Here is a 14,496-nt window from a genome sequence, read left to right as displayed (position 1 = left end):
GACACTCTGTTCATCACCACCCCCTTTTCTGAATCGTTTTTGGCCACTATAGGTGTGGCAGGGTATACTCAGACATGAGTCCCTTTCTCACTGCTCCATCAGGATTCAAGCAAGCCGGGCCGAAGAGGCTGAAATGCCAGAAACCGGTCCCCGGTAGCTTGTCTCCTTTCTGGTGAAGAATTGGCTTGGTAGTTTGGTCTGCCCTGTTCCCATGATGCACTGGGCCAGGGACAGACTAATTTGCATATAGCCAGGTTCTGAGCTGGGGTGGGGCAGTGAGATAAATAACGGTGATGGATCAAGCCCTGATCTTTGGACTGGGTAAGAGTGGTCTGCTTAATTCAGACACTCTGTTCATCACCACCCCCTTTTCTGAATCGTTTTTGGCCACTATAGGTGTGGCACGGTATACTCAGACATGAGTCCCTTTCTCACTGCTCCATCAGGATTCAAGCAAGCCGGGCCGAAGAGGCTGAAATGCCAGAAACCGGTCCCCGGTAGCTTGTCTCCTTTCTGGTGAAGAATTGGCTTGGTAGTTTGGTCTGCCCTGTTCCCATGATGCACTGGGCCAGGGACAGACTAATTTGCATATAGCCAGGTTCTGAGCTGGGATGGGGCAGTGAGATAAATAACGGTGATGGATCAAGCCCTGATCTTTGGACTGGGTAAGAGTGGTCTGCTTAATTCAGACACTCTGTTCATCACCACCCCCTTTTCTGAATCGTTTTTGGCCACTATAGGTGTGGCAGGGTATACTCAGACATGAGTCCCTTTCTCACTGCTCCATCAGGATTCAAGCAAGCCGGGCTGAAGAGGCTGAAATGCCAGAAACCGGTCCCCGGTAGCTTGTCTCCTTTCTGGTGAAGAATTGGCTTGGTAGTTTGGTCTGCCCTGTTCCCATGATGCACTGGGCCAGGGACAGACTAATTTGCATATAGCCAGGTTCTGAGCTGGGATGGGGCAGTGAGATAAATAACGGTGATGGATCAAGCCCTGATCTTTGGACTGGGTAAGAGTGGTCTGCTTAATTCAGACACTCTGTTCATCACCACCCCCTTTTCTGAATCGTTTTTGGCCACTATAGGTGTGGCAGGGTATACTCAGACATGAGTCCCTTTCTCACTGCTCCATCAGGATTCAAGCAAGCCGGGCCGAAGAGGCTGAAATGCCAGAAACCGGTCCCCGGTAGCTTGTCTCCTTTCTGGTGAAGAATTGGCTTGGTAGTTTGGTCTGCCCTGTTCCCATGATGCACTGGGTCAGGGACAGACTAATTTGCATATAGCCAGGTTCTGAGCTGGGATGGGGCAGTGAGATAAATAACGGTGATGGATCAAGCCCTGATCTTTGGACTGGGTAAGAGTGGTCTGCTTAATTCAGACACTCTGTTCATCACCACCCCCTTTTCTGAATCGTTTTTGGCCACTATAGGTGTGGCAGGGTATACTCAGACATGAGTCCCTTTCTCACTGTTCCATCAGGATTCAAGCAAGCCGGGCCGAAGAGGCTGAAATGCCAGAAACCGGTCCCCGGTAGCTTGTCTCCTTTCTGGTGAAGAATTGGCTTGGTAGTTTGGTCTGCCCTGTTCCCATGATGCACTGGGCCAGGGACAGACTAATTTGCATATAGCCAGGTTCTGAGCTGGGATGGGGCAGTGAGATAAATAACGGTGATGGATCAAGCCCTGATCTTTGGACTGGGTAAGAGTGGTCTGCTTAATTCAGACACTCTGTTCATCACCACCCCCTTTTCTGAATCGTTTTTGGCCACTATAGGTGTGGCAGGGTATACTCAGACATGAGTCCCTTTCTCACTGCTCCATCAGGATTCAAGCAAGCCGGGCCGAAGAGGCTGAAATGCCAGAAACCGGTCCCCGGTAGCTTGTTTCCTTTCTGGTGAAGAATTGGCTTGGTAGTTTGGTCTGCCCTGTTCCCATGATGCACTGGGCCAGGGACAGACTAATTTGCATATAGCCAGGTTCTGAGCTGGGATGGGGCAGTGAGATAAATAACGGTGATGGATCTAGCCCTGATCTTTGGACTGGGTAAGAGTGGTCTGCTTAATTCAGACACTCTGTTCATCACCACCCCCTTTTCTGAATCGTTTTTGGCCACTATAGGTGTGGCAGGGTATACTCAGACATGAGTCCCTTTCTCACTGCTCCATCAGGATTCAAGCAAGCCGGGCCGAAGAGGCTGAAATGCCAGAAACCGGTCCCCGGTAGCCTGTCTCCTTTCTGGTGAAGAATTGGCTTGGTAGTTTGGTCTGCCCTGTTCCCATGATGCACTGGGCCAGGGACAGACTAATTTGCATATAGCCAGGTTCTGAGCTGGGATGGGGCAGTGAGATAAATAACGGTGATGGATCAAGCCCTGATCTTTGGACTGGGTAAGAGTGGTCTGCTTAATTCAGACACTCTGTTCATCACCACCCCCTTTTCTGAATCAACTTTGTATCCCAGCATTATTTTATTCACTCTTCACAATCCCATAGCTGTCAAGACGCGTTTCGGCCGTCCAAGCGGCCTTGATCACCTCGTATATATCAATTGATATTTTTTACTTTATATTTTTTACATCAATATTTTTAATTCAATATTTTTGTACTGACCTGTGTAGGTATGGCAGTCGATATTTTTACAGTCTACATTTATTTTTTGATATTTTGAACATCGATATTCTATCAGTGAACCCAGTGCCTGTGCTCTCTATTTAAACTGTTTTGTTCAACTTGGTAATCCCAAATGGTAAAGTCTTTACCCCCTTATAAGTCCCTAGTATATGGTACCAGGCATACCCAGGGCATTAGTGGTATAGAGGTCCCCAGGGCTGCGGCATAGTTTTCTGCCACCCTGGGCGACCCATAGAAACTACTGACTGCAGTCCTGCCATTGCAGACTACATGATCAGTGCAAACTACTCAAACTCGACTGGACTGTGCCCTCACTATGTGTGGCACAGTCACATACACTGACTCTAATATATGTAAGGCACCTCTAAGGTAGGCTTCATCAGACTAAGAGGCAGGGTCTATTATATTAAAGGTGTTGACATACAGGTGCAAGCCTGTATGTCCCTATAGTAGTGGTACCCATTGGAAACTACAATATGTGTTAGCGCTCCATAAGATAACATGGTCTCTCCCAGGGATGGCAGCTCCATTATGACAGCACTAAAATACATCATGTTTGATATCAAACAACATGTCTTCTCACCCCTGACATGATTCTCGTGCACTGGGTGAAGTGGCATGAACCAAGCCCTCCTAGTTGCCCCCAACTTTACTGTGCTCTGGCTATCCAGTCCCACTTTTCCGAATCTGCTGGCACAAACACAGGATCCCAACCTCCTTCCAGGCAGTTTGATCACTCCCAAGAGTCAGAATTATAGGCTGGGCAAGAAGGAGGTCACAGCTTCCTGCCCACAGGAGGCTAGTGAATTTACACATCAGAGTGGTGAGCTTCAATGGTGGCACTGTCTCTGATATGCATCTGGGCTGTCCCCCTGAGGAGGACACAGCCCTCTCCTTCCCCATAGGCGTTTGCTGCCTGGCAAGGTGAGCAATTAGCTATGCAGGAGTTGTATACCTCTATGCAGGAGTTGTACACCTCCAGGAAGGCTGGGCACACCTCTGTGGTGGTCAGTCTTATCTGAGCACCTAACACTGACTTATGCAACCTTCAGGAGGACAGAAATAATGGGTTCTGGGTAGAAATTGGGACTTACACCATTGGATGTGATCACCTCGGGGGAAGTCTAGTTGCATCGACTAGCTGCCCATTCACTCGCACACCCCTAAATCCAGGATTTAAGCGTGCACCCTGACACCAGAACCTCAGATCTGAACAACTTACTTCAAAGAAGGAATACGAGGAGACACATGTTGCAGACAACAGGACTTTGCCCACCACACAAAGCAAAAGAGGGATACTTTGTCAATGAGGCAACAGACTTGGAACTGAGTGAATGAACCTCGTCCTTGGCTAAAACTCAACACTTCCAAACAGAGGTAAAAACACTCTCTGGATCCAAAGAATCGCTTGCCTTCATGCCCTACGAGGGATCTCCCAAATACATGTGTCCATGTGCATTGTGGGAGTGGTAGTCTCACCTGCTCTAAGTTTCAAGCCAATGTTACTTCCCCGGACCCAGTGAAGCTCCAGAAGCTTCTCATTTTGCTTGCCGCTGCCAAGGTTTGTTGGTCATCAATGCTGTAACCGACTAACCACACTCGACACCGCATCTACACAGAACACTGTGTAACCATCATGTGACATCAGCAGCTTTGTACCTGTTGTGTTTTTGCATTTTGCGTCTTGCAGCACAGTGTAATTTGTAAAATGAGCACCACCCGAGACCCCTGTTCAGCACCAAGAACAGCTAGAACAATCATGCACCCGAACTCCACAGTCTAGATAACATGTATCTGACTGTTGTGGTTTGGTCCTGGGGCCAGCATGACCATAACCCTATAAGGGTTCCAAGTAACTTGATCTCCAAGGAACCGATTGTCATTTCGATATTGACCATAATATAATTTTGTCTATGCATATTACTGCAAATATTTACTATTGCTTCAGAAATCTATAACTCTGGTTATATTCATGCTATTCCATTTATTTTGGTGTCTAAACTAAGATGAAATACACTCTATTTTTATAAATTTGTGCCGGATTTCTCTTGAGTCGTGCCAATTACTTGTCGTCCATGTTGGTACTCTGAAACGCTTAACATGTTACTCTAGTAAAGCCTGACTGCTCTTTGCCACTCTACCAGAACTGAGCTGAGGATTTATTAGTGTGATTCCAAGGACCATATTTGGGGTATTGTGATAATATTTCATGGTAAGGCCACCCAGCCATACCACATAATATTCCCCTTCCTACAGTCAAAAGCTACTAGTAATGTCTGGTACACTCATAAAGATGCACGTTTGAGCAGATTCGCCATCCTCCTGCCACCACAGGCAACACTCTTGTTCCAAACACTGAGCAATAACCATACATTTATTTCTCCAGAAATTGTTTATACCTGCAGATTTTCCACTGCTGTAAGTTCCATCTGCTGGGCTTCATGTCCAGAGATCTTGATTATTCGAATTAGGATCCGCCCTTTACACCGACTGGAGGTAGTGTTACACAACTCAGTTGAACTTTGATGCATAAAATAACTTTGTTACTCAGGCTTGTGTGTTCATGTCTTGTCAAAGAAGACCTACCTGACTGGTCTAGAACACTTATGGCCAAGACAGAAAGCGAACACAGTTGTAGCCATTTCGAAAGCATGCCCGTAATCTTCCTTCGGGGGGGTATAAATGGCCTGTTTTATGAGGACTAGGGGCCGTATTACAGGAAAATGCAAATTGTCATTGTTTGCACGGGGCGCACCTTTAAAAAGGTATGCTGGGCGCAAATAGTGAAAATGGGCCCTATTACCATGAATGCACTGCCCCTAAGGCAGCAGCGAACTCGCGCTGCCCCCAGGGCAGCACATTCCTGTGAAAAAGCAAAGTGGCTGCTTTACAGCCACTCTGTGTTTTTACAGTGCAGGCGGCAACCTGCCTACACTTTTAAAGGGGATTATAGCTCCCCTTGCAGGCGGGTGCAGTCAGTTGCTGCCATCAGGGGGTGCACTAACAGTGCATCTTTTAAATGTCGCGCTCTGAGTGTACCTCCTGAGGGCTTTTATGCCTCTGCGCCCGCGTTTGTAATACGTCGCAGGAGCAGAGGCAAAGGGATTCCCTCATTTGCAAGGGGTACGCCCATGCAAATAAGGGAATGCAACCTGCAGATAGCTCTGGCGCTTTATGTGTGCCAGCGCTATCCGTATTACAGAAGGGGCTGCACAAGCATCTACGGCCCCTTCTGTAATACCAAAGTGCCTTGGGGGCGCACAAAGCTAGTGCGAATGCCCATTGGCATCCCGGGGCACTTTATGTAATATAGCCCCAGATGTGCTATCACACAGGACACTGTGTTCTGGAATACTGTCTGAGGTTCTCTGTAAAGCTGCCGGGTATAAGGGATTGTAAATCGAGAAATCAGACATTATTAAAGAGGGCCTACCTTGTCGTAATTCGCAGGCTGCAGTGTATGTAAGAGTGAGCCATCGATTGAATTATATGAACAAGCCAGTAGAAAGAATATATTGTTTTCCTTATGTTTTCTAGACAAGCCTGAATTTAGTGACACCCTCTGTCCAAGCTCTGTTACAATGGTGGAAGGGACCGATGCCACGTTTGCCTGCCAAGCCAGAGGAAATCCCGTTCCCTTCATTGAGTGCATCCGAGAAGGAGGAACTGGGATATTCACAAACAGGAGCCATGTCACAAGACAACATTTTGGAACTTACCAGTGTTATGCCCACAACAACCATGGCTTTGATGTGAAGAATGCGACGGTGACCATTGAATGTAAGTTGTGGTCTTACAAGATTTTGCTGCACATCATTAATGGATTTTCAATGGCACACTCTTTCAGTTATATATTGACAGTGGCTTAGAGGCTGAAGAATAATGCAGCTCTGCTCCAGTTCATTCCATGTTGTCTGTATTACAGGGTGGGACAGTAAGATGAGTGGAAATGCCTGAGCAGAACCTTTTTATTCACTCTAAATTAATCTGGTTGCATTCCTTTCCACCACATTTTGCTACTTTGCAACTACAGAAAGGGATCTACCACATGAAAGGCAGTCTAAAAAACAGACATACATATAATACTTGTAACTCAATAATTATTATTTGGTGACAGCCAGTGGTACATTTGTAAAAGAAGCCTGTGCCAGTACTATTATATGTCGGCGTGCCAAATACCAAGGCTACATAATCTTGAATCCCTGATGCCTCTTTAATCCACTACCAAACACTCTCTTCCATTTTATCACACTCTTGCAGGTTCCTGCTTTCTCCATTTGTGACATATTTTCCTTCTTTCTCTTCCACCGTCATTCCACTTGCTCTCGGTGAATGTCTGATGTGGAAAAATAGGTGCCAGTCTCAAAAGGATTGTCAGTGCCCCCACCGGCAACCACCGGCTCATAATAAGCACTGGTGACAGCTAATGAAACCACATTTAAATCCTATGGGTAGGTTGGCTTAAAAGGACCAAACTTTCCATCAGATCTGAGCTCACTGATATAGTTACCATAATTGTGACACTATTGGATGATGCTTGCTTTGGAGTAACTGAAGTGCCTAACATATTTGCCAACATTCTATAACCAAAAAGAGGTAGGATTATTCAGGCTTCAAACATGCTAATAAGCATAATGATGACAGTATATGACCTCCAAGCTGACAATGACACCACAAGAAGCTACATCCTTTGTTGTGCCTGAGATCAGACCGCAAGCGGTCAGTGTGGCCTCTGATGCAGAGCACCTCACTATCAGGGCGATAGAGGCTACATTGATGCCCCAGTGATACAGAGCACCTCACTATCAGGGGACTCGAGGCTACATTGATGCCCCAGTTACTTACTGGTTATATTCTTTATTCCAAGTATTGTCTTCCTTGCCACATGAGTTATGTAGTGAGCTGTAGCTCCACACCAGAACCCTCCAAAGCAAATTAGCATCCCATGCCTCCCATCCCTCCCCAACATGGCTGACCCCTGTCACCCTTGTCCCAGTATAAGGGGAGGGTCGACCCACTCCACTTCCTGCAGAACTACCAAGCCCAAGAATCACATGAAGCCAATAGCCAAACAGGGAGGGACGGATGGGAACTAATGTGGCGAGGAAGACAATACTCAGAGTAATGAAGATTACCGGTAAGTAACTGGGGTATTACCTCCTCGTAAGTCTTCCTTGCCACCAGAGTTACATAGTGAGCACATACCCAATAACAGCGGCTTCTTGGAAACTCCCAAAAAGCCACAGACAAAGGGAAAATGCAAAACAGTGGGTCAATTCCAAAAAATAAAACAGTTGGAAAACAACCAAGAAGAAGAACAGAAGGTTTGAACATCAAGACCGAAAGAACCAGCCCGAAAACCGCCTCAGGATCCCACAGAAGTACCACCCGGTAGTGATCCATGAACATATACAGGGAGGACCAGGTTGCAGCCCTACAGGTATCTCAGGCGAGACCCCTTTGAACATGGCCCAGAAGACAGACAGACCCCTGGTAGACCTACCATGCACCCGGGCATACACCTCAGAACCCTGTGCATCATTGACCAGCAAGATAGTCTGCTTAATTCCTCTACTCAGGGTGGAGAGATAAGGCTTATGACCAGACCTGACAGGACCAAAAGTGACAAACAAGTTGTCACAGAAGCAAAAAGACTCAGTCTTAATTATTTACTCATAGACTAAAGTGGTCTCCAGCTTTCCCCTTGTATTTGTCCACTGGCATTGCACTGATCTGTCTCGAACCAGCCACTATGTTCCTTTTATGCCTTCTTGTTACTCTTCGAACCTACATGGTGTCTTACTTCACCTTCCATACGTAAGTCCACCTCTTAGAGGCAGCGGCACTCATTATCTGCCTATGACATTACGAGAGAGGAGGAGCTAGAGAAAGAAGTATGAAAAGAAAACACAAGGATACAGTAAGCAAAATAGAGTGAAATATGATGACTTGTGGAGAGAGAGAGAAGAAAGAGGGAGATGGTGGGTACTGAGGTATGAAGAGTGAGAGGAAAGGAAAGGAAGGAAGAGAGAGATAGAAAAAGAGGAAAAGAAGGATATGAGACTGAGTTATGGGGTTTAAGAGTCACAATGCCCCGGTCAGAAGTGAGGATGGTGAAAGGAAAGTTCACCCTAGAAGGAGAGAGGCAACTAAGAATGGAAGAAAAGAAAGGCCAGGCATAGCAGGAAATAATAGGTGAACAGTCTCATGTAAAGAAATAAACAAGTCTGAGCTGTAACTAGGAGTCACATGCAGGCCAGCGTGGGGTTCTGTGGGTGCCTCTCATCTACACATCTGCTGCGCTTGAGAAAGCAACCCAGAAAGCAGGCTCTCATCACACCAGTGCAGACCTGGCATGGGATACATACTTTATGCATGTTACAGACATTTACAGAAGTCTCCTGCAATATTAAAACTACACAACTATACACAGCGTGCTTCTCAGCAGTGCAGAAGATAGGGTTGCACCAGGGGCCAAGGGTGAGGGGAGCCCGCGCCTCTGAAATATAGGAGTACTTTACCGCCTGGACGTGGGCTTGTGGGACCATTTTCCTTCCTTGCATTAGGGCGAATTTCATCCATGCTTGACCACAGCATCCCCTTATCAAAATTACTTGCCGTTACCTCCTGATCTGTGCTGGTAGATTTACACTCCGGATGCCCTGACCTCCTACTCCACCCCCCAGATGGTGCCCTGGTGGAAAGTCTGGCATGGCAGCAAAGAGCTCTCCTGAAGCTGAAGCTCCTCACTCTTTTCTCTCAGCCTGGCTTATGAGGATGATGATGATGATGATCATGATGATGCTGATGATAGTGGTGGTGATGATAGTGATGGTGATGATGATGATAAATAGCACTATAGAGTGCTACTGAAACCTGAAAGGTTTCCTGGAGCTGAAGACTGACAACCTGCAGAAGAAGAGTTAGTTCTGCTGGAATAGTCACATCTTTAATTGTTTACAAAAACTGGTGAGAGAAAAGGAAGAGCAGAAGCATATTCCTTTGCTTAGCTGCCAAATCAGAAAAGGAGTGCGCGCCTTCTCTGGAGCGAATGATATGCCGCACCTTGAGGTTCAATCTCGATACCGAGTGAAGCAATCGTGGAGCATGGTACAGAGTGCACTTTACAGAGGCAACCAGCATTGTTAATAGCCTGATAGTTGAACCAAAGGACATTGAAAATGATACTCTTGTTGATAAGTAGTCAGTCAGATACCAAGATATGTTAGCATTGGGCGGGAGAGTGAGAAAGGGATTTTTGAAGCTCAGAAGGCCTCCGGCCGCAGAGTTATCTGCGGAGTGTAAGTAGGCTCAGTGCTTAATTTGAGCTGGTGGCTTCTGGTGCTTGGCACGAACAGTTAATTGCCAGCACCGGTGCTTATGACAGTCTGCCACATATTGGCGCTGTCTGGCTAATTTAGTTATGAGCACAACAATAGCTCTTTATTAGTTGAATTTACATTTACAATGACTGATACCTGCCTCCCAAGCCATTCTTCTAGCTTAGGAGACCTGGAATAGCATGCTTTATCACTTGTAAGAGTGTCATAGTTAGTAGCTGTGTTTGCACTGTCATTGACAGCTGGTAGGGGGACTGGGTGGTGCAAGCGGCAGTGGCCTCCTGATGAGAGCCCGGCACTTATATTTTTTTACAAATTAAGCACTGACTACATGACCATGATGGGACCTCAGCTCAAGAATGTTAGTACCAACACTTATTACTCAGTGAGGGTCCACAGGGACAGGAATCGTCACAGCTTCTATTGCGGTGATGGCAATCTGCCAACTAGCTGGCCTAGGCAGCCTGACTGTTTCTATTTTTAAAGGCTGCGCTCTTTATGTAGTGGCAGCCGGCATTATTCACGGGTAGCTGGGTGGGCACACATGGGGGGGGGGGCACAAGGAGGGGTGGGGGAACAGTATTTAAAAAAAAAAATTAAACCAAAACTTACTTTGCCGCGCCGGTCCCGCGTCTCTGCTCCTGCGCTCCATGTCAGACCGAGGCACAGGAAACACAGCAAACGCTCTCCTGACCAATCACAACGCTGCAAGGCAGCATTGTGATTGGTAAGCACCCAGGCTCCACTGACCAATCACAACCATGCAATGCAGCTTTGTGAATTGGTTTTGAGCGTCCTGGTTCAACGCTCAAACAGGGAATGGGGGCTGGGCTTGTTCTCCATGCAGGCTGTAATGCAGCCGGTTAAGATTACAGGGGCACCCTACTTACTGAGGACCAGGGTAATTGTATTATACTAAAGAGACAGCGGTTCTCATAGACAAAATAAGTAATACTAGAATAACAAACGCTCAATGGCAATGCATTCGTAAGGAAAAGGATAATGCAAAAGGAAAAAGAACCACTACGCAGTTAAACACATTCAATATTTATTTTTGCAACTTGAAAAGAATATATCATTTCTTTAAAAGGATTTTTAACAAAAATGTTAACAGTTCTAGTATTTTGTGCTGTGCAATGCAGCCAGCATGGAAAACTGGGGAAGTGCGCATGACTGGTTTGGATGGCAGAGAGGGCTGACCAAACAGCCATTGCGCACTTAGGAATGGGCAAACTTCTCCTCCCTTGCCCTGATCAGAGAGCAGTCCAGCCCCGACCACCCGCCGGCCCGGACAGGAAACATATATGATAATAACTAAAAGTTATTTTCATTTTATATTTCCCTTACTTCACTGCTCAAAACTAGTGGGGCGATGCTCCTCCACTGTAGCAGAGGAGCCGTCCATGTCTCCATGTAGGTAGGGAAAACCACAGTGCAAAGCAAACAGGGAGGATGAAAGAGGAAAATCTTTAGGCAGGAGGGCTGCCTGAAGTGCAGTAGCCTACTGTCTAAATAGCTAGGATCGGCAAGTATGGGGTAATGTGCTTATCACATCTGCTGCAGACAGACAAGGTACCTTTCTCACCTCCTAAGAGCCCTTCCCGGTAAGAGGCCAGACTCTTAACCTGTGCAGTCAGGCGATTCGTTATACCACAGTACTCAACATAACATGATCAAAACGTTCGCTTGTGCAGTAAACTAGCCGCAGTTTATTAAACACAAATTAAGTTCTTCCACTGCTCACTGTTGTGTAATCATTGTCAATGTAATAAATTGTCACATACAAACCATCTCAGCATGCCTTTACATAACCAGCTTTTTGTTAAAATCTTGGACTATGCCCTTCATCTCTTTCAGGAAATCTCACAGATCTTCTGGCTTCAACTCAGGCAGTTCCTTTCTGTCACCGACCCGTGGCCATGTTTGGGCTGCAAGCGCTGAGTCTGTTTTTCTGCAATGTCCCTTTTTTAGGTCTTGCATGGCGTTGCAGCGCAAAGCTCTGCTCGCCTCGGCGAGATTTATTATGAATGGGGAGTTTCAGTAGAGGGCTTGAAGCCCCGTCCCTCATTTACATTGGCTGGCATCACCGTTTATGCTAAACGGTGGCCTGCCATTGTTGACACCCTTTCACCTCTGAGCCGGACTGGGTTGCCTGCTTTGCTGCTGTCGCAAAGCACTTTCTTATCTTTATGGGGCCATGTGTTTCTAATTAGAAACACATGGCCCCATAAAGACAAGAGATCCCCATGCTCCGGCTGCACCTCGGTCCTCTTTCACTTTTGGGACCGCGCTTGTTATGTTATCCTTCAGAGTTGTATCACAGCACGTACATATCAGTGTTGACGCACACCATCAAATGCACAAATTGTAACAGAAGGTGTGTGATGCGGCACAAGTCAAATAATCCATCAAGGAAAGTTGAGGCATGTAATAAAGTTAATTTTTCAGTCCTCTGAACACTATCCCAATTGCATAAGCGCTATACAAAAACATCAAAGAAAACGGAATATTTTATGTGCATATTATTAAATAGATACTACGCATGTGCTGAATCTTATATAAGAGCGAGAGGTGGCTTCCGGTTGCAGCTATAGACATATCTGTCTTCTTGGTAGCCTGCTATTTTGCCATTAGTCGTGTTCTATCTAACGTGGGGCGCCTATGCCGTATGCTGGGTCGGTCTTATTGACTGCAGAGCTTGGTCTCTCTCCGCTCTGCTGCCACTCCGGTGAATTGCATACACTCACGCCTAGCACTGCACAGCAGCCATGCCCGTGACATGCCCCCCTTGTTTTTTAGGGGGGGCTTGTGTTGGCACTGGGGTTGGTTAGAGTTAAGAGCTTGGAGGGAACACTCTGCGTGCATCTCGAGAACATAAGCAAATATTTTAGACACAAATCTGTAACGAGCCAGCACTCATTGCACAATCAGTAAACACTTCTCTGTGTCCAGTACTACCAGTCTCAGTCGAATGAGGAGTTGCCAGTGTTTGAAGTGCGCAGAGAGCCTGCGCGTGTAAAGTATACTTTTTTTTCTCCTACTGATTTTGCATGTTTTTGCACTTTACACAATTGCGGTTTGGAACAAGGATCAACGGATGCGTCCTCCACGAGTCACTCATGGCAAACACATCCCTCAGTAGATGTTAGCGCTCCGAATCCAAGACTAAGGACTCTGGCTCACCCCTGTCTGATGCTGACGCGCTTCCGGGCGCCCCTCTTTTGGATAAACTGGAATGCCAGGTATGAGGACAGCTCCTGCAGGCCCCGAGCCATGGTGGCTGCCGACCTGGCTCGTCAGATGCGATGTGGGCTTGACGGTCCCTCCCTGTGGGGCAGCTCGCTTTCTGTCTGGTGCGCTGCCTGTGGCTCGCCAATGCTTTCTGGCAGCTCTGCTGGTGCTTTTTAACGCAACTTGCATGAACCGTGGCCTTTCGAAGCGCAAACCTCCTGGTTGGAAACTTCGCAGCAGTCTCCTGCAAGTTTGTGTCTGCTTCCTTCATGTTGGACACCTGCAGTGAAACTGACAGATTCCACCCTTGCCAGCTAGGATCATAAGGTCAGCTGTTGCACTAGTACTTGATGTTGTTTAATTGTGCAAGTTGTAACCCTTGTACCACTCCGCTCCCCCCCTTTAATTGAACGGATTAGACTGCATATCGGGAAGAAATGGTTTGGCAGTGTACCAACTGCTAGGGGCCCAAGTGCAAGGAAGGACAGGGATTTCTGATCTTTGACTTATTGAATACACAAGTAATCCGCGTTCAGTGGGCCCCTTCTGGTTTCTGGCCCTCGGTGCTACTGCACCTGCTGAACTAATGGAGGCTAGGTTAAGTTTGTTGAAGGTAAGACTAGAAAGAGATCTCTGAAGACATGGATCCCTCTCGTCAATTTAGTTGAGTGTAGAAGTGGAAGCTGTGGGCCTCCTCCATTTAATAATCTCCATATATCCCCAGGCAGTCTGTGCACCTTCCTGGAAAACCTTAACGGATGCACGTGGCCTTGAAACTTACTGTAGTTTGCTTGTAGATCTCAGCTAAGGCTAAAGCTGCATTCACTGGTTGTTTGACACTAATCTGGTTTCACACAAGTTCCAAAGTGTACACAGTAGCTGAGTTGTGTAGATCACAATTGTGTTTAGTGCAAGACTTTTCGAATTTCTGCTTGCAATGGATCCCTCTTGAAGAAACCGAGTTCTATTTGCTTTCCCAGTCTAGAAAGTGATTTTGTGGCTAATTTAAACGGTGAGATGTTTGGCACTTATACCTTTTTTGCATGCAGCACAACCCGAGAGACGTGATGCCCAGTCACGTATACTGTCCTGCAGATCTGTAAATGCTATGTTGAATGTAAGATAAGGCTTTACTGTCCCAATAGTCATCAAATTATTTATTTTAAGAGTTTTATATAGCGCTGGCTAGACCCGGAGGTATCAGAGTGCTTTACATGAGGTTCCACAAAATTACATGATTACATCAGTTCCAATTTACATAAGTTGCTAGCCAAACAATTACAAGAAAATAGAAAAA

At 46.5% G+C, this 14,496-nt stretch overlaps 1 protein-coding gene across 4 annotated transcripts in view; it reads left to right on the top strand.

The window, feature by feature from the left end:
• LOC144752132 (intercellular adhesion molecule 5-like) overlaps positions 1 to 14,496 on the top strand; it is a 293,713-nt gene that overhangs the window by 203,041 nt on the left and 76,176 nt on the right. For all 4 annotated transcript variants that reach the window (XM_078640085.1, XM_078640082.1, XM_078640078.1 and 1 more), the window contains one exon: positions 6,166 to 6,408. In XM_078640085.1, coding sequence (XP_078496211.1) covers positions 6,166 to 6,408 — 243 coding nt within the window. The remainder of the gene's footprint in view (positions 1 to 6,165; positions 6,409 to 14,496) is intronic.

The sequence above is a fragment of the Lissotriton helveticus genome, chromosome 1_1 (genome assembly GCF_964261635.1).
Source record: "Lissotriton helveticus chromosome 1_1, aLisHel1.1, whole genome shotgun sequence".
In the NCBI taxonomy this organism is placed as follows: Eukaryota; Metazoa; Chordata; class Amphibia; order Caudata; family Salamandridae; genus Lissotriton; species Lissotriton helveticus.
The sequence above is the reverse complement of the archived record's forward strand: the minus strand, read 5'-3'. Positions and strand labels throughout refer to the sequence as shown.